Genomic DNA, 22,665 nt, shown 5'->3' on the forward strand with positions numbered 1-22,665 from the left:
ACAGACATGTAAATGTGCCATTTGCTGCAGTACCTGTTTAGCATTATCCATAGCAATAACTAGCTGCAGTGTACTTTATGAATGGTAATTCATGCTTCATACTGATGCATTGTAATACCAGGTGCATGCATTGAGGCTAAGGTTCATGATTGATTTCTGTCTTATTATCTAGTTACCAAATGGCATTGTGTAACTCTTTTGTTCATGGACTAATACTGCTGCCTTTGTTGAAAAGAAACACTAATGTGTTTATTGCAGTTCTATCTTCATAACTTTATACTCATCAATAACTAGCTGTAGTATATTTCTCTTTGTTGCTTTTACTTCTAGTTGCTGTTGTCTCTTATTAGCTTAGCACCATTACTTCGCATCATTCTCTTAGTTAACGTGGTGTTTTATTAAACTAGTTTTGCATGAAGTTCTCTGAGTTCTATGTATGTACCTCCTGTGTAAAATGTGGGGAAACTATTTCAGCAGATTTGTCCCATTTCAATTAGGTCAGTAGATCCGTAGAACCTATAAGAATCACATATGCCATAAACCACACTGGAAAAATAAATAAGTGGTATAGAACTAGCATGTACATTTCACACCAAAATTATATCTTTCTTTAACATATATGATTCTTCATATTAAACATATCATTTTAAAGAATAAGATATATATGTGTTAAATAGGAACTCATAAATTATATTGATTATATTGAAAGGGGGTTTATAGGGAAAAATACATATATGAAGGCAGTTATAATCATTTGTAAAGTAACATGTTTCATATATAACAAACAGTTATGAAGTCATGGTCATATCTTGATTTTTACAGACCTTGTGCAAATGGTAATAGAAACATATAAACACAAAAAAGTCAAGCGATCATGCCAGCACCCTATTGTAAAATAATAATATTGAATAATAATAATAAATAAATGAAACTTCATCCAATTTTGGTGTGGGCACAGTAAGAACTAAAGGCAATGTTGAGAAGGATTTTATGAATCAGGTGAAACGAATGTATTGTCATACTGAGAACTGATCTTGACCCAGTAACTGGCTGAGAACCAATTTCATGGCTCTGTAATCTTTACAATGTCAGACACTGCAGTGGAGCCTCACTGCCTTGATTACATTGTTAACTTAATTAACCTTTCAACTGTGGTCACAAGTGTGCCAGTTTTCTGTTCACTGCAATTTGCTGAAATGGTGAAGTGCCAAGGTGACAGATATCGCAGTAAGAGATAAATATGAGAGAGTATCATATCCACCATTTCAAGGGGAAGAATATGTATTGTGTTTGTAAGAAGAAGTAATGAAGGAATTGAATATTGTAGTTACTGCATTTTTGCATCATGCTTTGGTCGTTTCTGGTTAATGGTAGCTTTCCACCACCAGGTTCACTTAGAAGACACAGACATCCCAGAGGATTGTAAAGTTTAGCTGTTGATTTAACCCATCAAGCTGGGATCTGTTCTTGCCTCTTTTCATGACCAATGTCAAGTTTTTTCATGTGAGGAGACGTGCGTCTGTACTAGCCGTACTGTCACAACTAACTCAATGTTATTTTCTTCTTCACTCCACTGCAGCCACAAGAACAAATCAGCGGGCTGGCCTCCCCCTGCAGGCAGCTGGGCCGGGCTCGAGGGGGCACCCTATGGATGGGACGTGGCCCCGGCATGGGATTCCAGGGACTGCTCCAGCGAGTAAGCTGCTCACCTCCAGTGACCACCCAGAGCTCCTCCTGCCCCAGTCCCCAGACAAACCCCTACTACCCCATCCCCACCCAAACTCTTCCTGCTCCAGTCCCTGTCCAAGCTTCTCCTACAGCAGTTCCCTCCAGTGCGCCACCTAGTTCAGTCACCGTCCAAGTTTACTGTACTGAATTCCCCGCCCAAGCTTGTCCTACTGCAGGCCCTTGCTGTGTTTGTACACTCACCAGACAATTTATTGGAAATACCTCCTTAGTGGGTTACACTTGTGAAATGTTACCTTTAACTAGGAATGTTACCCAAACAATGGGGAAACCTACTTTAAATCATTCTGGGGTGTTACAGTATAAGCAGGTTTTGCATGATTGTCATGTTTTGGTTGATTAAGTGATAGGGGGTTTACAAGTAAATTTACTCATATGAAGTAAATTAATAATGAACTTTAATTGCATTTGAATAAGTAAAGTACATGTCGTTAGAGAAACATGATTATATTAAGTCAGAACTGTCTCAAAAGCCTTTTGAGTGAAAAATCTCATCTTCTTAGCATGTACCTACTAAATGGATGATGCAATCAGAAATTTGTTTCTGTGTGTGTGAATTGTAGTAATTGACACAGAGTACATTTAATTTTATGCAACATTTCACACATTTGCTGCTGGCATCTCTGCTTTAACTTGAACAATGGTGTTGACCTGTGTGCTTTAGCAGCATTTCGTGGTTCATCTCTTGGTAGACATAAAATAAATAATTTTGCCAGGCAATAAATTATTGCTTGCCAGTTACCATGCAGATCACAATGTACTGTCCTATTGCCACTGTCACTGATATATCTCATTCTCCGGTTTGTTCATTATAGCATGATCCTACGTGGTGAATGTGTGTATGTGCATGTTTGTTCAGTACTGGGGCAGAGTTGATATTCTATACACATCACAGCCCTTATCAAAGTATCAAATAGATGTCTCCTGCTTTTCACCTTCGAGTGGACGTCAGTCTGTTACTGTAACCGTATGCAAATTTCTATCTCAGCACAAGATCAATGAGAGGGCTGGTCTCCAAGCATGCTTCATTCTGGAATACTGATTACCTTCCTGTGTGTAATGCTTCTCTCGCCTCCTTTCTCATCGCACTCAGTCATCCCACCTGGCAAACAGCTCAAATGGACCGTTCCACACCTATTCAAATGGACCATTCTGCACCTATTTGCTCAGTACTCTAGATGGCTGAACCTGTGAGCATGAAATGGAGAATCAGTCACACTCCAACCAAGTGTTTCAAGAGCAGTTTAATGCTAGACTGCTCCTCAGCTCCTCTACAGCTCACCTAGGATCCCGTTATCTTATCTAGGTTCTGGAGGCTATGGTAGTAAGCTTGTTAAATTGGCTGAAGACATGACATTGTGGCAACAGGACATTATTTATAATAAGGTTTTAGGCCTGGAGACTTGAACGGGGCTTAGTCGAGGATGTAAACAGCATAAATTGCTCCTCTGACGTGACAAGTGTCAGAGACGCACTAAGCAAGACAGGACAGGCAATACGGTACATATAAAGAACATTAGTTTGGCTCCCAGGAGCAGTGTATCGTTTCCAGTTGCTGGTATCTAGAAGCTGTGGTCCCTGTAATCAGTCTCGGTGAGAGCAGCATGCAGCAGAACGGGAGATGTTGGAGCATGTGACCTGGGGGGGGGGGGGGGGGGGGGGTTGAGGAAGAGTGAGTCAGTGCTCAAGGTTCTCTCATTGGAGCCATTGTCTTCTGCTCACTGGGTCATGGCAGAGCCAGTGACTCTAAAAATATTTCCGTCAACACTAAAACAAACACTCACACCCTACCTTTCTGTGTCCCTTCCTTACTCTCTGTCTCCCTTTTGTTCTATCCCGTAATCCCTTTCTCTCCCCTCCCCCTTCTCTATTTTTCTGTGTCTCTCTTTCCCTCTCTCCCTCTCCCTCTCCTCTGCTTACACTCTCGGATTGATTTGTTACCCAGTAGTCATTACCACAATTTGTCCTTCTCACATGCGGGAGTCAAATAGACTGCCGTTCACAGACAATGCAGTAAAAGGGACATGTGAAGGCAGCTTCTGGAGGAAAGAAAGTTTTAGAGACACCTTTCTATCTGCTTATTACACTCAGGGCTTTCACTGGGTTCTTAAATTGCTCCAGTGTTTGAAATAAATTCAACACCTCTAACAAAATGTAGATTTTATATAGCTAGATATTTGATTGTCAGATGGGAAATGAGTCTTTATTTGTTTCAGGGGTTTCATTTTGATGAACTGCTACCACAAACAAATATTTGTACTCAGCGCGCGCATTCTGTCAGCCAATGGAAACCAAGTGTAAAGTTACATCATTCTGCTGACACAAGCCCCATGAAGACAGCCGACCTCTGGAGGCCGGCTCATTATATTGGGCTTGGGCCTCCAAGGAAGTAAACATTCTTGATTCAGCAGATAAACATGAGGATTTGCAAGGGAATGGGAGAGGAGTGGTAATTTTTTTCAGCCCTCAAATGGGAGAAAGAAAAGGATGCATCACAATACCAAAATAATGGAGATGCAACCTTTGCTCTGTATGGCAATAGGATGTTTATTGTGCAAATGAGAGGGAGAAAAGAGAAAAGATGCAATAAGCAAAGATACAAATGCAATATTATTTGTGCATGTGTCTTTGGTCCCTGTGAATATAAGTTAATAAGTAAAGTAGCATCTCCCTCCTCACCTGCACTCACTGTTAGTGAGAAGTCCAGAGGAATGCCAACATGTAGTCATTAGGAGGCAGTGAGGTCACATGGAGAGGAATGAGCAGGATGTTCTCTACAGCAGTAAGCCCAGATATCTGTGGAGATGTTCTCTACAGCAGTTAGCCCAGATATCTGTGGAGATGTTCTCTACAGCAGTTAGTCCAGATATCTGTGGAGATTTTCTCTACAGCAGTTAGCACAACCTGCTGTGGAGATCTTCTTGCGACGGTTAGTCCAGCGGTTAGTCCAGACTGCTGTGTTTCCATCCCCCAGCAGTCCGAGCTCATGTGCTTCCTGCAGTCTGGCACCCTAGTATCCCCAAGTCCTCCATCAAACCCACAGCAATTTTGTCAGTGTGCGTAAAGTTAATGTTCTCAATTGCTGCTGTCCATACATTATGATCATCCGGTATTTATGATTAATACAAGAATAGAAGAAAACAATAACTGTATAATCGCTTTCCTCTGAAATCTCTGCATGGGGATATTTAATCTTCTTTTAATCTGAGTCAATAATGGACTTATTATGTAGCTAATATTCCCTTTGAGCCAAACCGGCTTTGTGTACTTTTGAACTGAATAGATTTTTTACATTTGATTGTGAAAGAATTCGTAGGGCTAATTTTGAGGGCTAATCCAAAAAACTAACATGCCAAAAGAAGGAAGCAACAAAAAAAGTTCAATCATGACCAAAAATGTTATATCATGACCAAAACTTGTTCAGAGAATAAGAACTTGGTTAAGATATTAATAGTGGTGTGCAAAGCTATAGTTAGCAAGATTATTTTTTCTGCTTTATTAGGCCTTTTTACTATTTACATTTGTTTGTCTCCTCCTGCCTGTCACCCCAGCCATGTGTCCCAGAGCAGCTCTCTGGAGGAGGTGCGTGTGGATGGGGGGCAGGCTCCGACTCCCACCCCACGCCACGTGGAGATGAAGAGGGACCCTGTGCTGGGCTTCGGCTTTGTGGCAGGCAGCGAGAAGCCAGTGGTGGTGCGATCTGTAACGCCAGGTAACCTGTCTTAAACTACACGTGGGAGCTGGCATCACCTTCAAGGTTCTTTTGACAAAAGTTTCAGTGAAGAGTTTCAGTTTCAAGAAAGACTGTATGAATTTGTGTTCGGTATGTTTTTGTTTATGTGTTAAATGAAATTAAGCACAGGTATGTTTGTAATGTAAAAGTTAATAAAAGCATGATACTGTGTGTGTGTGTGTGTGTGTGTGTTGTGTGTGTGTGTGTGTGTGTGTGTGTGTGTGTGTGTGTGTGTGTGTGTGTGTGTGTGTGTGTGTGTACATTAACAGGAGGCCCATCAGAAGGAAAGCTAATCCCAGGTGATGAGATCATAATGATCAATGAAGAGGCTGTTGCCTCAGTACCAAGAGAACGAGTTATTGACCTTGTCAGGTATGTTAGATTCCTTCTATCTATTCAGCCATCTATCCATTCATTGATCTATCCATCTATCTATTCATTGATATGTTCTTCTAGAAATTCCCTTTATAGTCTTCATTTATTCATTTGTTCTTTACATAAAATTTCTTTTTTTATAAATGTACAGTTGAATGTTATTGGGCCTTCCTGCAAGCTACATAACTCAATCTCTTATGTCTTAATGTCCAACATACATCATTATCAACCTAAGTTTATTGGAGAACAGATATTCTTAACTTAGACATGCTTAATTCATCATTCATAACTCCCAGCTGCCAAAATGAAATGAATGAAACAACGATTCTGATTTCTGATTCCAGTTGCACTGCAGAATTCAGCACCATTGAATTGTGTGAAGGAGTGAGGTAGTAAATCCTGCCTCATCATATTTCTGCAGTTATTTGATTCTAGCCAGGCAATAATGTTTAAATTTAACCTAGATTTTGGCTTAAACCTGCACATTTATTTAGAGTGCCCTATAATTAAATTAGAACTCCATTTAATAAGCCCTTATGTACTGCATGTGCCATTAAGGGTGAGTAGCATGATTTAATGACTGACAGAGTGAAACTGGCAGCTGAAAGACAGAAGAAAATGCAAAAAAATAATTTTGTTTTCATGGTAATGACTCATAAAACAAAAGAACACTCAAAAAAATACCAGGCAGGCAAACGGCAAAATTACACTTGGTGGAAAATGGAGGTTAGTGACATTTAAACAAATCAACATTCGTCTGAGACTGAGCTGAAGGGGGCTGGATGTGCTGCTGGTTGAAGCACTGCTCTACTGTAGGTCGCACAGAAGTCAGAAGAATCTAATTAATTGACGAGGCGGAAGAATCAAATTAATTGGCGAGATGGAAATAAATTTCAAATGTGTACTTGCACTAGCTGCACATCTGTGTGTATGTTTGTGTGTGGGTTTGTGCGTGTGCATGTGTGTGTGTGTGTGTGTGTGTGTGTGTGTGTGTGTGTGTGTAAGTGTGTGTTTTACATGATATCACAGTAGTCAAAAACATGGTAAAATGACTGCCAACAAACATTACCTAATGACTTAATGACATAATGAAAAATATTCTGTTTCCTGTGTCTCTCCCCACAGAAGTTGCAAGGAGACAATCCTATTGACTGTTGTTCAACCATACCCAGTAAGTTAACTTACTCTACCTTTTAGTAGAAAATTTTTTAAAGATGAATATATTTTAGAATAATAAATTTGACTAGACAATATTGTCAGTATTGTATTAGCTTTTCTATCAGAAGCAGAAAAAAAACATACAATGTTCATTCAGAAGCTGTTAACAGGTGTGAAGCAAATAGTCAAATAAATTTCATTTTTGGAACATTACGAGCAATGGGTAGGTATTTATGTTTGTTGTTTTCCTAATGCGGCCATTTTCCATTTGTGGTCACACAGTGTTCAATGCACGCTTTATTCCCACTCGCTGTTTAACAAATGTCAACATTAGACAATCAGTCTTCAGCATGGAATTTGGTCTTTTCAACAAAAGGCAGCAGTCGACATGAATGTCCATCATGTTAAACAGACTACTGACTTCACAGACCTGCTACCCTAATATTTTACCACTGGCATCTCTTCTCCTCCTTTTATTTTATCCCCTTAATATCTTTGGCTTTATAAATTCTTTTGTTCCACTGATTTTCCAAGCTCAGCACACTCTCCTTTCCTATAACCTTGTTCTCATTTCTCTCTCCCTTTTTTTTTTAACCACACGACGTAAACAGCGATTGTGGCTCAGCTCTACTCTCCAGGTCAGGGCTGGGTGTTACCTCGAATAAAGTAATGCATTCGAGAGAGCAGAACAGAACACCAAAGGCTCATGCACTTCAATTTTTAAAAATCTCAGAGTGACGAGAATGAAACGCTGCAGGGCTGTTTTTTTGTTGTTGTTGTTTTAGATTTTTTTAAGATACAAATCATGTAGCTTTTGGAGTCTCATAATTGAACTCTGAGTGGCCTAGCAATGTAGTTTTCTGACCCACTGCAAGATGTGGTAAATTAACAAGCTGGTGTGACTGTGTCAGCAAATTAGTAGTAAGGTTCCAGGTCTCTGTTTACCCATGGGACACATTTAGTGTCAGTATTATTAGCCTATCAGAACCTATCTACCTATCAATCATGCCTACAAGATGTGTTAATTAGCAATGACAATAGCTTAAACTCTGAGGCACTGTATTGGAAACTAAAATTAATAAAGGACTACAAATGCTACAATAGGACTATAAAGGACTACAACAGCTATAAAATTAAGTGAAGGAATTAAAGTAACTGTAAGCAGTGACAACAGTAAAGTAATATGTATTGTTGTATCTGAGGCCCTTGCGAGACCTAGATTAACAAAAGGATGTTTGAAATCAGTGACCAGGTAACATGACTTGTATTTGTACTCTGCTGAAAACGATATACTAATGCAGATAATAATCATGATCATTTGAATGTCTTAGCGATGACTTATTCTTTCCCTCTCAGTCTCCCAAATCAGCCTTTATCAGTGCAGCCAAAAAAGCCAAGCTGAAGTCAAACCCAGTCAAAGTGCGCTTTGCTGAGGAGGTCATCATCAACGGACAGGTTCTGGTAAGTTCCAAAGATCATGAACTACTGTGACAGCCTCATCACCAACAGAGCACTGAGGTCAGTCATGCAAGGGAGGATAAGCACTAAGGAAGCCTTAATTCATATTGAAATCCCTGGAAGTATATTCTAATAGATTATATGTCTTATGTAAGGACACTGTGAAGGACAATTTGCTGCTCTTCATGCCAAACGTTCTGAAGGTCTACCTGGAGAACGGGCAGACCAAGTCTTTTCGCTTTGACAACAACACGTCCATCAAGGTGATTTGAGCAGTTGATTGCCGTGCATGAGATCAGAGTGGATCGTGGACAATCACCAACCCCCACCACCCCTTTGGTTCTCATTAAAATTTCAATAGAGTGGTCTTGCATTTCAGAGCCCAGCATATTATGCTTCATAAAACGAGAGCCAAAGGGTGAATGCTTTTTATTATATTCTTGTGCAATGCAGGATGTCCTGATCACCCTGCAAGAGAAGCTGTCCATCAAGTGCATCGAGCATTTCTCCCTCCTGCTGGAGCAGAGGACTGAGGGCTCAAGCAAGAGAATGCTGCTTTTGCACGAGCAGGAAATGCTCACCCAGGTCAGAAGGATCTATCTGCAAAGTCCCTAAACTTCATGTTTATGTCCATGCATTTTGCATGGAGGTCATCAAATAAGCTCACATAGTAATTTTATAGACAGTTGTTTTTGTTTTATCAACAGCAAGATCAAAATGAAATTTATGTGATTGGATTTGCATTCATCAAGATCAAAATGAAATTTATGTGATTGGATTTGCATTCATAACTGCCTTATAAATTAAACATTGGGGAGTGGTCACTCCCATAAAATGCTACTTGTAGTACAAACTGTGGTAAGCTGGACAAACCCACCATTACTTCCAAAAAAAACTTTAAATGTATATTTTAAAAACATTAATATATCTAATTTAAATGTGCAGTTGGTAAGGTTGAAAAGAGCATGGAAATATCTATGAAAATTTTAAAAATTCCCTATGAACAATTCCCACTCTGCTGCACTCTAGCCCCATGTCCAAAGCCCCTCCCCCAGGGGAGGCTGTTGTGAATGTTGTGAAATGTAAAAAATCTTTGCCCAACAAACAAGCAGAAATAAATCTTTAGACATGAAAAGTAATGTGCAACATCTATTCAGTAAAACAACTAACACAGATTTACTTCAGATGGTTGCTTAGATGTCTGTTTGATAGCAGAAACTGTCATGACTAGCACTAAATAAACAGTAAATCACTTAATAGAACATTTAGTTGGAGCATATGCTACATCATGTAATCAAAGAAAGGAGTCATAACATGCTATTCAGAGCTATTATATAGATGGTGAGGAAGAGTCAAGGTAAAGATGGGATCATGTGCCTGCACAAAGTAAACCCAGAGCTATTCTGAGGGTCCTGGGCCTGAAAATGCACTAATGCTGGACCCTTGAAAGCAAAGCTGGGAGCTCACAACTCAGCAGTATGGTGCAAAAAGCTCCAGCCACAGAGGACTACATTTCTTGGGCTTTCTCTGCCCAACCCAGGAGCTTAGAGTGCTGGTTCTGGGAGCACCACGTATACTTCTCTGTTTTCCTTGTTGTAGCTTTATGATTAGGTGATGAGGCCAATCAGGTATGTTAGAGTAGGGCTGAATATGGTAGGCCTGTGGATTTCTGTTTTTGTGGTTGGCCAGCCTAGCACTAAGATTTAACAGCTTGGAACAGTATTTGATGAGTTCAGCTGATGGTGTTAGTGTAAGGCTTCATCGGAATCATGGTCAGAATTTGTTTATTGGCCAGGTATGTTTCCACATACAAGGAATTTGACTTGGTGAAACTGGTGCATGTCAATCAAATGTAAAAATACAGTAGATAAATAAAATTACACAATATAAACATAAAAGGAATAGTTCAAGAAAATTTGCCCAGATTGAAGAGCTGTGCTAAAAATGTGTAATAGATGATAAATATGTAATAGATAAAAGATATGCAATATAGTAACAGGGTTTATGTCAGTAAGAGTCCTGGGTCTTGTTGATGAGGCTTGCTGCAGTTGGGACAAAACTGAACTTGTGGAGATCAGAACAGACCTCAGCCTCTTGCCGGAAGGAAGTGTTTTAAAGCTGTCATGTCCAAAGTGTGAGGGGTCAGTCAGGAGGTGAATATGGATTTGATGTTGGCAGTGTAGAAGTGCACCATCAGCTGCATTGGCAGGTTGAGTCCTATGAGGGTGGTGTCCTCAGCAAACTTCAGGCATTTGACTGACTCATGGCTAGAGACACAGCTGTTTGTTTACAGATAATGGAGTAGAGGAGAAAGGACACAACCTTGTGGGGACCCTGTGGTGATGGTCCAAGAGTCAAAGGCATGTTTTCCCAGCTTCACATGCTGCTTCCTATCAGGAAGCCTGTGATCTACCTGCAGGGGGCGGTCAGACACATGCAGATGGGAGAGCTTCTCCTACAGCAGTGCTGGGATGACAGTATTAAAAGTGGAGCTGAAGTCCACAAAGAAAATTCTGGCATGGGTTCCTGCAGAGTGCAGGCGTTGGTAGGATGAAATGGAGGGCCATGTCTACTGTGTCATCCACAGATCTGTTGGCTCTGTAGATGAACTGCAAGGGGTCAAGGAGTGGGTCAGTGATGGTTTTGAGGTAGGACAGCATGAGGCGCTCAAAGCACTTCACACTTCAGAGGTTGGGGTAGCAGGTCTGTAGTCACTGAGTTCTGTGGCCTTTGATTTATTGGGGACTGGGATGTTTGTAGATTATTTGAAGCAAGCTGGCATGACATGTCTCCAGGGAGATGTTAAAAATGTCTGTAAACATTGGGGATAGCTGGTCAGCACAGTGCTTCAAGGTGGAAGGCGCAACAGCACTATTTAACAGCACTATTTTTCCAGACCCTGGTTAAGACTAAACCTAAACTAATCACAATTTAGAGAGACAGGGCTGTCCGGAATATCAGTCCTTAATACGATAGTGTAGGCAAAGTAATATGCAGCTATAAACTCCTTTTCTACCAAATAAAGGGCATTAATCAGGACTGTCTAAAATGATTAGACTTATCTGAAACGAAATTAAATTGGATTAACAAATCTATCTACTTTCTATCAGAATGAATGTGTGTACTAGTTGGTTTTCACCACTTATTTAAGTATATATGTGGGCATTTCCATTTCCATTGACAGATTCTATAAGTTAAAGTGCAATGTCTTGGAAATTAATGCTGTTTTGACATCAAATAGCTCCCTGCTGTGAAAGGTGGCATTACCACACACAAACCGGTGAATGTAAAAAAACCACAGGGCAACATAATGGAAGTCAAGAACTTACAGCTAAATATTCTCACCTAAATGTGTAGACTTTGTAAAGGACTACTCCTTGCTTAAAGCCTTCGCATGCAAAAATGGTATTAGCCCTTTCCAACACAGCAAGAATTAGTGTTCGTAGCTCTTACAGTAAATAGCACTTGGATAAATAGTAAATTTAGTAACAGTAAATTTACTGTATAAATAGCACTTGGATTCAGAGAGCAACTGCTGTGGAGACAGTTCTCCATCCTGAGGGATGCCAGACATTCTTTCCATTTTTTCCACAGCTTAATAGGTGTGATCAAAAATCAAGATGGGGACTCAAGTGATTCATATACATTTGGTCAATAGCTTGCCAGTCCCCAACTACATTTACAGCATTCAACAGATGCTGTTATTCAGCGTGAATTACATATTTATCACTGTAACAGTATGTGGTCCCCTGGGACTCAAACCCAACCTTGGTGTTGCTAGCATTTTGCTTTACCTGCGCTACCAGATGAGAAACAGGTGCACAACTACTTGCCATAACTCACCCACAACTAGGACCAGGCCTTGCAATCAAATGCCTTTCATGGAGTGGTCAAACATAAAGTTAAGGAGGGAAGACAAACAGTGGCAGTCAATGACAACCAGCCGCATATAACCATATTCAGTTCCAAATGAAAGGGTTCTGGAAGCCAGAATTCTTTGTAGAATGCTCTATTATGAGAGTGCTATTATAGAGGAATTCTGTTATGGTTCACAAAAGTTATTTTAGAACTGTTTAACTGGGGAGCAAAGAAACTCTGTCCCCAGTTAACCAGCTACTGGAAGTTCTGTTGGTCAGTGAAAGCAATTAATTAATGTTGGAGTGCAAGCCATCATCTGTACTTTCTAAAATATTTAGATATAGGTCACAGGACAGGACTGTGATCAAGACAGCCTCTTACGCCACATGATGTCACAAAGAATATACCTTCTTGGTCTGGAGAACTCAGAGGACCACAAAATTTAGATCAAGATATGAGTTTTGAAGGCAACTATCCCAGGGTTTGGTCTCATAATTCTCTATAATAATTATTATTTACATTTATCTGACGCTTTTATCTGAAGCGACTTCCAATTATGACTGAGTACAACTTGAGCAATTGAGGGTTAAGGGCCTTGCTCAGGGGCCCAACAGTGGCAACTTGGCAGTGATGGGGCTTGATCCAGCAACCTTCCAATTACAAGTCAAGTACCTTAACCACTGAACAGAATTATCAGAATTCCAAAGCCCTGAGTGTCTTAACCACAGTCTTATCCATAGATTCTTAAATGTAATCCCAATCCCTGTCAGAGCCACGGAAATCAGATACAGGAGAGATTAAAGGAGAATGACAGGCAACCAATTGGTATTCCAAAGGTAGCATAGATTCCCCCGTGCTATTTATCAAGCCCAGCCAAACCACAGAAGACACCCTCTGTGTTTTAATGAGGGTCTCAAGGATCATCGAGTGGATTGTTTTATATGCACTGAGCACTGTCAACATTTGATGTGAGAGTCAATGTGCAAGCAAAAATGTAAATGTGGTGACCACAGTATCAGCGAAATCTAAAGAACATCGGCTGAAATGACCGGCGCAAAAAGAAAAGCTCTTTCTAGGTAAGGAAGGATGGTGTTATTACTAATATGCAGTATTAGAAGAGTGGGGTTTTGATAGCAAGGATAACAAGTCATTTTTTCCTCAACTTTAATTGTTTGGCAGTAGGTGTCTGTCCCTACTTTCACCACAAGGCACATTTTCCAATATCTGTTTCTTTGTTTTCTGGACAGGTTACACAAAGGCCAGGGTCTCACAAGATGAAATGCTTTTTCAGGATCAGCTTTGTTCCAAAGGATCCAATGGACCTTCTCAGAAGGGATGTAGTGGCTTTTGAATACCTCTATGTCCAGGTGGGACGAACAATACTACTCTGATCCAACAGTACATTCAGCATGAAGTATTTTGTGGAAAAGCATTGGCCCAATACTGACATGAGTATTATGAATACAATGTGCAAAACGTACTCCAACTCTCACAAGTGCTGTGTTGAAATGTAGATTTTCACTATTACTTATGATTTTCTAATTGTTTAAATGCTAAATAATCAAAAGACATCAATGCAACTAACGATTAATTTAAGGTAATGTTATCAGCATAGCCTCAGATAATATGCGACATTCCCGTAGCCAGCATTTATTGTTGTCTGGTTTGATTAAAACATGGTTTTATCATGACCTCTCTGCCAGAGCTGTAACGATGTCGTTCTGGAGCGCTTCGGCTCGGAGCTCAAGTACGATGCCGCACTTCATCTTGCTGCTCTGCAGATGTATGTCCTCACGCTCACCACGCGGCCCACGCAGAAGGTCTCGCTGAAGTACATCCAGTGAGTCGGCTAGCTCCTGCTTCTGTCCCCTTATCTATTGGAGGGTTAAGACTGAAGACTCTGAACCTTTCCCATGCCTCCCAATTCCCATTTCGCAACATTCCCATGTCCCAACATTCCCAGCACTGGGAACAGAACTGATAGAAGTGTTTGTGTTTTAGGGTGATTTATGGATTTTAATTAACAATCTGTTGTTTTCTGTATATTCAGCTTTTTCTAAATGAGACAACTGACAGGGCCATCATACAGGCATAAATGTCTTAAATTATATTATTTAAGAAGTATATTATTTAGATATATCAGATATACTATATGTTGATTAGACTTTGCGCAACATGTGGACTTTTCCTCTGTTAGTTTTGAATCTCACTGCATGTTTCTGCTGTCCCGCAGGAAGCAGTGGGGTTTGGCTCTTTTCCTGCCCCCATCAGTGCTCTCCAGCATGAAGGAGAAGAACATCAAAAAAGCCCTAACTCACATCCTGAAAACCAGTCAGAGCCTGGTGCCTCCTGGAAAGAAGGTAGGTCACCCCTTATTAGCCCAACTGTCCTGATCTGGGACCAGTTTCTACTGTCCACAACCTCAATGTTAATAGTCAAACAGAAACAGAAACCAGATCAATAACGAAGGATTCTATTAACAACAATTTAGTTTATCATCTTTCTCTTGTTCTAATGAGCTTGGCAAGCCCTATGAGAGTCTTGGCAAAGCACCAGCCGAGAGACACCTACTGGTCCAAAGGCAGCACACAAAAAGATTTCATTTACTTCCCTTGAGCATCCTAGTTGTCAAAGGTGTCTTTTCTTATGTAAAGTGAATATGAAAGCTTTATAATGACACATGAAATGTACTAAATATAAATCAATGTATCTTCAATATTAGATGAAATAAATAATTTATGCATATAATACTGTACTGTTCATATAAACTTTTCTTAATAAAAGAGGCCACCAAAACAGTGGTATATGGCATCAATATTTAATGTGAAATCCAGAAGTCATATTTTTGAGAAATGTTTATAACATTCTTGTAATTTGTTTTCCAGTTAACCATTTTGCAAGCAAAGGTTCACTATTTAAAGTATCTTAGTGAACTGAGATTATATGGAGGAAGAATATTTAAATCTATCTTACTGGTAAGTGGTAATATTACAGAATTCAGTTTTGGACATTACGTGCCTGTGATTTTTTTTTTGTTTTTTCTGTTCAGAAATCAGTATTATAAACCTGCATCATCAGTCTAGCACCTTTTTCTTTCTCCTTATTGCTTTTTTTCAAGCAAGGAGAGAAGCAAACAGATGTTACATTACTTGTAGGACCAAGGTATGGTATCAGTCATGTCATCAATGCCAAGACCAACCTAGTCGCCTTACTGGCAGACTTTAGCCATGTTAATCGCATTGAGATTCTCACTGAAGATGAGGTCAACGTGCGGGTGGAGTTACATGTCTTGGATGTCAAGGTATGCTTTCAAAGCTATACAAAGAGGTTTGTTGACGCCATAGTTAAAATGGCAATTATTACACATTTAAAGACTGCACGCATTAATACCACTGGTGTGATGACTGGATGTACAAGCATTGTGCAGTGTATTAATTGTAAAGCATCTCTGGGTGCTGAGAAAGACACTATATAAGTGTAAATTCATATCATCACATCATATCATTAATATGTTACTGATTACAATTATTTTAATTTGAGGTTCACATATACTCTATGATCAAGACAACTTTTAGGTGTTGTAAGCATATGTTATTGTCATTTTTACTAATTCCAAGCATGTTTATCCAACAGCCTATCACATTAATAATGGAGTCCAGTGATGCCATGAATCTAGCTTGCCTAACAGCTGGATACTATCGGCTTCTTGTGGACTCCCGTCGCTCCATCTTCAATATGGTCCAGAGCAACAGCACAGGAGGACTGGAAAGTGGTAAGATTTCTTTACAGCTCACAGCTCAGTGACACTGTTTCAGATGTTTTCATTCATTCATGCATGCTAAGTGTGAGTATAACGCTGCTTCTGTCCATTTCAGGTCAGGATCATAGAGAACTTGAGTGGCCGTACAACACTTCATTGGGAACCTGTGAGGGTCTGAACCTACAAGCCAGCATGAGTTTATTTTATCAGGCTGAATCTGATTACCCACAGCAGCAGTCTGGAGAGGACAGTGTAAGCTCTCCTTGTGTCTCAGAAGCTTCAGTGCCCCAGTATCCAGTCCAAAGCAGAGAGAGATCACCAGCTAGGAGTAGAAGCCCCCCACCTCAACTTCTTCCACCCACACGGCTTCAACCACAGGACTCTCCCAGAAGTGCAAAGGTGTCCTTCATATTCGGAGATCCGCCGTTACACAGTGTAAGCCCTCAGAACCTCGGCTATCAGCGTCTCATGGATGAGAGTCCTGATGTAACCGACCGGCCTGCTTTCATGTGTAACAGCAGCGTGGGCTTTAGCACTCCTGACAGCGAATCATTTCAGATCAGGCCAGACGTCATCTACAGCAACATCAGCGAAGGGAAAATCTTCGACAGCACCGAAGGCATCGAGGAGCCTCTCTTACGTGACTTATGCTATGCTGAGACCACCGACGATGCAGAGGATGAGGATGAAGCTAGCTGTGAGGAAGATATGGCAGCAACACCTGGAGATGCCGAGGCGGGCCTGCCCGCAAACAAGGCCACGTTCCTCACCCTCTCTGGCTCCAGCGATGACATTATAGACTTGACTTCCCTCCCGCCACCAGAGGGAGACGCTGATGAGGACGAAAATGATGCAGATCTTCACTCGCTCAATATGGCCATTGCCGCACCTCCCCCCGGGTTCCGGGACAGTTCCGATGAGGAAGGCATGGAGAACAAAAGCAGACCACAGAGCTCCTGTGAGAATGACCCCATCCCTGTGTCCCTGATTGATACTGTACCCACAAGTGGAGAGGGCAGTGAGGTCAAACACTTGGATCATGCTGTTGTTGACACTCTGCAAGCACTAGAAGCACTTGCTGTGTCTGAGGAGACCACTCACACTCAGTCTGACAACAGTGCAGGTCCTTATAACTGCATTCAAAAAATCTGCATGCATCCTTTTCTCTTGTTTATTTTGACTGTTTTATTTATTTAACCTTTCTTTAACCACAGTGATCTATAGACAAGATGGCAGCACATAATAACACAATTAAAAGAATGTTATAACAAAGGGAGGAGGGGGCACCTACCAAACAATAACCAATGTAGTAATACAAACCAAGCAGTTATCTTAAAATTAGGCAAGGAATTAATTACTTCAATTTCAAATGTTTTTGCAATTCATTCTAATTGGATGAAGCACTGTAAGTAAAAGCTGCATTACAAGACTCTAGCTGCCACTTTCACTGATGTTTTTGTAGTAATTTCCTTTGCATATTTAAAGAGATATAGTCAATTAACTGTATTTATTTAGGGGCTTTAGGGGCTTCAATGAAGTACTTTATACAATCCATAAAGTATTTTGAAATTCATTAAAATAGAAAAAAAAATAATAATTTTTTTGTTTAATGTGCAAAAAAGCAGGATTGTCCAGGAACCACACCAGCCCTTTGTGGCTAGGATGGAACACCCAGAGTCAAAAGTCAAAATGAAGATAAAAGCACTACAGAAAAAAAAGGAGTAAAATCTATACAAAATGTTCAAAGTTCAGGAACTGTGAGCAAGTTAACGTAAAATTATGTGTAATTTGATGCTGTCATTTACACTAATGGTCCATTTTTAAATAGTTACTTTTCATTTCAACTTAATTACAATTTGATGAAGGCTACAGCAGGTACAGGAAGTGACATAAATGTGTTATACACTTAAAAAATGTATTAAAAACTTATTTTTCTCTTGTTGCCTATAGGTAATGGCATATCAAGAGCTTTCAGCCCAGAGTCCTCATCAGATTCAGGAAATGAGACCAATTCCTCAGAGATGACTGAGAGCTCAGAACAGGCTGCAGCTAGCAGGATCTCTGAGAATTCCATGCACCTTCTTATGGCCACCACAGAAGGTTATCAGCCCCTTCACGAGGAGAAGACAGAATTACCTGTCTCTCTTTACACTAGAGGGCCCATTCTGAAACCGTCACGCAGTGTCTCACGCAGCAAAGCGGCAGAGGCTGCGACTGTAACAGTGCCTTCAAAGCACAATTTACCTTCTTCTCACAACCTAGAGATGGAGCCAGAAACGATGGAAGACAAGTCCTTGAGGAATTACTTAGTTAAAGCTCACTCAAGCACACTTTTGAATGCTGGCAAACAACATAAAGCAACAGCAGCTGGGGGAAAGCGACACAAGAAAGTAACAGATGCCCAAGAAAAGTATAACACCTTCAGTGGAAGAGAAAGCCATAGAAGGAATCTGTTTGACGTTGAACGGACGTCTTGGTGTGAAAGGATCCAAGGGCAACAGCCTCTGCCAGAAAATGTGTCTGCGATGAGTCAGGGTGCAGGACCTCTTGGCACAGGAGAGAATTTAGCTGTTGGTAACAGTAGCCTCTTGACTGGACAAGGAGAGAAGCAGTGTAACACCCGCCCTCTCTCAGCAACAGCAAAGCCTCTGGATCCTGGACAGACTGAAGTACGCAAGGAGGACCATCAGGTCCATCCACCACTACGACAGGGTGTGGCGCGCTTGTGTGAGTACCACCTGGCCAAACGAATTTCCTCTCTGCAGAAGGGAACTCCGAGTTCCCTGCAAAGTTCCCAGCACTCCACTCCAGATGCTGGCTGCAGCACAGGGAGCAACACTTTCGTGGGCCCAGCAGACCCGCATCTCCATGCTCCGGACTGCCCACAACCACTCTTGGAACCCTCCTCCTCCTTACTTCTAGCCTCCAGGGACACCACTCATGCTGAGCCTGCTCTCCTGAAGACGATGCATCCGAACACATTTCCCCCTGGGTCAGATCCGTCCCTCAGTGCCCGGCCAACGAAAATCAAAGAAACCACAGGTACAGCTCAGAGGAGCAACCTTCTCAGTGATCTGCATGCAAACCACAGCAGTGTTAGAAGCCTAAACACAAAGGAGGAGAGTGAGGCTTACAGGCAGTTGATAAACTATTTAACAGTTAGCCAGATGCACCAGGAGGGCAGGCTACATAGGGCAGGAGTTGGGAGAGACAATAAGGGCAGCAAAAGGCATGTCACAAATAATCCAGTCCTTTTAGACCTTGTTAGAGGTAAAGGGAACATTGCTGCTAGATGTCCCTGCATGCCATCCTCCCCCTCACCCCTCCTCAACCCAAGTCTAGTGCAGCCCTCTCTAAAAGTGAAAAAAAGCCCTCAGATGTACCACTCGGCCACCTTGCCTGCTAAATTGAAGAGGAGTCCTGACTTGCATGCTCAGAGACCCGCCAGCAGCCATGAAATAAGGCCCAACCTTTCTGAAAGGAGAAGTTCGCTCTCTGGCCCTGAGGGCAAGTTAGAGCCAAACTGTAACTCCAGCCGGTTCCTGTCTCTAAATAGGAATGGCAGCGGAGGCATACCCCACGCCAGCACAGACGAATGGCTTGGGTCACACTGCGGGATGGAGCTTTTCATCCAGCAGATGCCTAATGATTGTCTTTGTCTCTCTAACACCCCTAGTGTAGCTCGAACAGAACACCCTGGAATGCTGTCAGGAGGAGGAGGAGGAGGAGGAGGAGGAGGAGGAGACCCACCTGCCATTTTACCGAGGCATGTCAGAACCTGTGTAAGCCCTACACACTCGCCACCACCGGTCCCTCCCCCATCACAGCCAACACCACCTCCTCCACCTCAATCAAGTGTATCAGTGAGCACCAGCCAGAGTGTTTCGGCACAAAATCTGGCCATCCCGCTTAGACAGAACCATGTCCATATGATTGCTCAAGGGTTCCATCAGTGTGACTCTGACATCATTAGTCTGAGACGGGGCAGAGATCTTAGAAGAAGTTCCAGTAGTCTAACCACAGGCTCTGGGAGTATTGAGGCACTGTTCGAGAAAGCACGGGCAACATCGATGGGCAGAATTCAGCAGGGGAATGTCCAAGCCACCGAGCCACAACTGCAGAGAAGACCTACCAAGATGAGGCTGTCAAAAAGCTACTCACAAGGCTCCATGGCTTCCCATAGCAGTTGCTGGTCTATAAGCAGTAAAGACAGCAGGGGGGCCTCTGTCATACTTCCACTCCAGAAGGACACTAAGCAGATGAAGGCCTCACAGAAGCTGGATACCCGTAACTGGAGCTGCAATGGTCCGTTCAGCTCCTGCTTCTTCAAAAGGAAAAAGCAGAGTGAGGAGGATGATGGGGTTATGGAGGGTTTAAGGAGACGGGAATTGGATGAAGCAGGACTGTCCCAGAATAACACCAATCCTGCCCTAGATGCTACTGAAGAGCATCTATATGGGGATGTCCTGACCAACATGACCTTTGGGGACAGACTGGCCCGTGTCAATGCACTGAAAGACCGCATGTATGTCTTCCCTGCTGATTTCTCTGACATTCGGAGGGATGCAAGTGAGCTGATAGCTCTAGTTCGCTCCAGCATTGGTCGTCTTGGTGACCGAGGTGGCCCATCCATGCAGGCACAGGAGCTGACCCAGTACAAGCAGCTGCTGGCCACAGAGTCGAAGGAACTTGGCCGGGCATGTCAGAGGGTTGCCCAGGCCCACAGCAGTCCAGAGGAAATGCTGCTGGCCATCACTTGCAGTTTCCAGGTGCTTTGCTGCATATCTGAGGTCTGCATGTGCTTGTTGCATGGCCTGGGTACCTCAGCCACTCAAGAGCAGTGCGAGGTCATTGCCAAGATCGACGAGGTCGTCATGAACTACATCTGCCTGCTCCGTGCAGCCGAGGCAGCTGCAGGAAGTGCCCCTGAAGACCAAAGTGTCAAAGCACTTGCGCGCCACTCCAGCACCATGTCAGCTATCGCCAACACACTTACTCGCTCCCTTAGAGCACTGCTCAGCAAGTAGGTCTCATCCAGTGGAACTGAACCAGTCTGATATTTGCAAAGCCATAAATGGACATCTGGGTTGATTGAAGACTCCAAAATAATCAACTGTAATAAATATTCCTGTGGTGTGCATATTTATTTTATATGTAAAAATGTATATACATATACCTTTTAAATATACACAAAGCTATAGAACTTTTAAAGGAGCTTTAAAAATATATTCTTCAGCTACTACAATTATGTTAAAATGATGTACAGTCACATGTTGCAGTTTAAAATAGGGGATTTATTAAAGAGTTGTAATACTCATTATTTAAAATGGCTTCCCATTAGTTACTTTCAGTGTTTTTTTAATTGTCTAAAGTACATAATGAGATCCATAATACTCCAAAATAATATTGTACTTATTTAATGTTTTCCAAAGAAGCTTTGATGTCTTTCAAAAATAATGAATAATAAGAGTTATTCTGTTTTCTTTGTATTTTTAACATCATGGTTATGTTTCATTTATTTAAAAGGTTTTACAAATACCAACCCCCATTACAATTTAAAAATGTATCCACTTAATTACCATCATTCTTCATTTTCTTCGTGAATCTCCAGAAACCAATAAAGTGTTCAAAGTGTAGCAAAATCAGTCATCTTATTTTTTTATTGACTCATTAACTGATTACATGATAAATTATATAATTAATCGTTTTATCTACGTACCACAAGAAAGAAAGGACAGCACTGTTTGTTTATTTTGTTTTGTTTTTTGTTTGTTTGTTTGTTTGTCGTGGGGGGGGTGTTGTTTGAGCATACTAAGAACTAACAGCTTTAGAAGTATTTAAGACACATCTGATTAAGCAATGATATATTATTATACATCCAAAGATGTATTGTTTTATGTTCACTTACCATTGCATGCATAACACACAGCCTTAGTTTTTGGTCTATATAAGTTAGAATTTATGCATATGTCAGTATAATTGTTATGTTCAGTTTAATTCAGAGTAATATTCAGTTTAGGGAATTGGAAGCTTGTGTTATCATCACTAACAGATGAAAGCAGACTAAAATGTGACATCTTTTAACCAAATTTCAGTTTGCACAAATAAAGGTTACAGAAAATCGGCCTCAGCTAATTTCGTTCACTAAGGAAAATCAAGTGAAGTACCACAATTGCAGATGTGAAACTGCATACATAATTGTCTGAAGGCAAGAAGGGTTTGCTGGAACTTAGCTGGCAAGAATTTAAAACAACAATCAAAGAACAGAATAGAATGTCCTGTAAGAACTGAAGTGACTGCAATATACACACCATATCCACAAGGAGGGCCATGTTTAATAAAACAGGAGAAGCTGAAATCTGCCAGAATTTCACAGTAATGTCAGTGCTATAGGGACATGTTCTTGTAAACTGATTATATATGCTTTATAGTCAAGATTGACTGTAATTTCTTATACTGGCAAAGAGTTATATTTCTTGATGGACTGGTTGCATGGCCTACATGCATTGTAATGTCTTACACATTTGCAATAAACAGTTGATTCAGCCCTAGATTGCAAACACATAGTCTATCTCAC

The 22,665-nt window shown here is 41.3% G+C and overlaps 1 protein-coding gene across 3 annotated transcripts in view; it reads left to right on the forward strand.

Moving 5' to 3' along the window:
- LOC113578497 (FERM and PDZ domain-containing protein 4) overlaps positions 1-21,987 on the forward strand; it is a 36,458-nt gene extending 14,471 nt beyond the window's left edge. For 2 of the 3 annotated variants that reach the window (XM_081700846.1, XM_081700845.1), the window contains exons 2-16: positions 1,580-1,696; positions 5,298-5,458; positions 5,749-5,851; positions 6,980-7,025; positions 8,369-8,473; positions 8,626-8,733; positions 8,924-9,055; positions 13,576-13,695; positions 14,032-14,168; positions 14,562-14,688; positions 15,214-15,303; positions 15,447-15,629; positions 15,962-16,100; positions 16,204-17,211; positions 18,039-21,986. In XM_081700846.1, coding sequence (XP_081556972.1) covers positions 5,380-5,458; positions 5,749-5,851; positions 6,980-7,025; positions 8,369-8,473; positions 8,626-8,733; positions 8,924-9,055; positions 13,576-13,695; positions 14,032-14,168; positions 14,562-14,688; positions 15,214-15,303; positions 15,447-15,629; positions 15,962-16,100; positions 16,204-17,211; positions 18,039-21,115 — 5,454 coding nt within the window. In that variant the 5' untranslated portion in view covers positions 1,580-1,696; positions 5,298-5,379 and the 3' untranslated portion in view covers positions 21,116-21,986. Of the gene's footprint in view, positions 1-1,579; positions 1,697-5,297; positions 5,459-5,748; positions 5,852-6,979; positions 7,026-8,368; positions 8,474-8,625; positions 8,734-8,923; positions 9,056-13,575; positions 13,696-14,031; positions 14,169-14,561; positions 14,689-15,213; positions 15,304-15,446; positions 15,630-15,961; positions 16,101-16,203; positions 17,212-18,038 lie in introns of all 3 variants that reach the window. The other variant, XM_027011812.3, reaches the window with a different exon arrangement.
- The last annotated feature ends 678 nt before the right edge of the window (positions 21,988-22,665 follow it).

The sequence above is a fragment of the Electrophorus electricus genome, chromosome 18, assembly GCF_041902795.1.
Source record: "Electrophorus electricus isolate QZ-2024a chromosome 18, ASM4190279v1, whole genome shotgun sequence".
NCBI lineage: Eukaryota > Metazoa > Chordata > Actinopteri > Gymnotiformes > Gymnotidae > Electrophorus > Electrophorus electricus.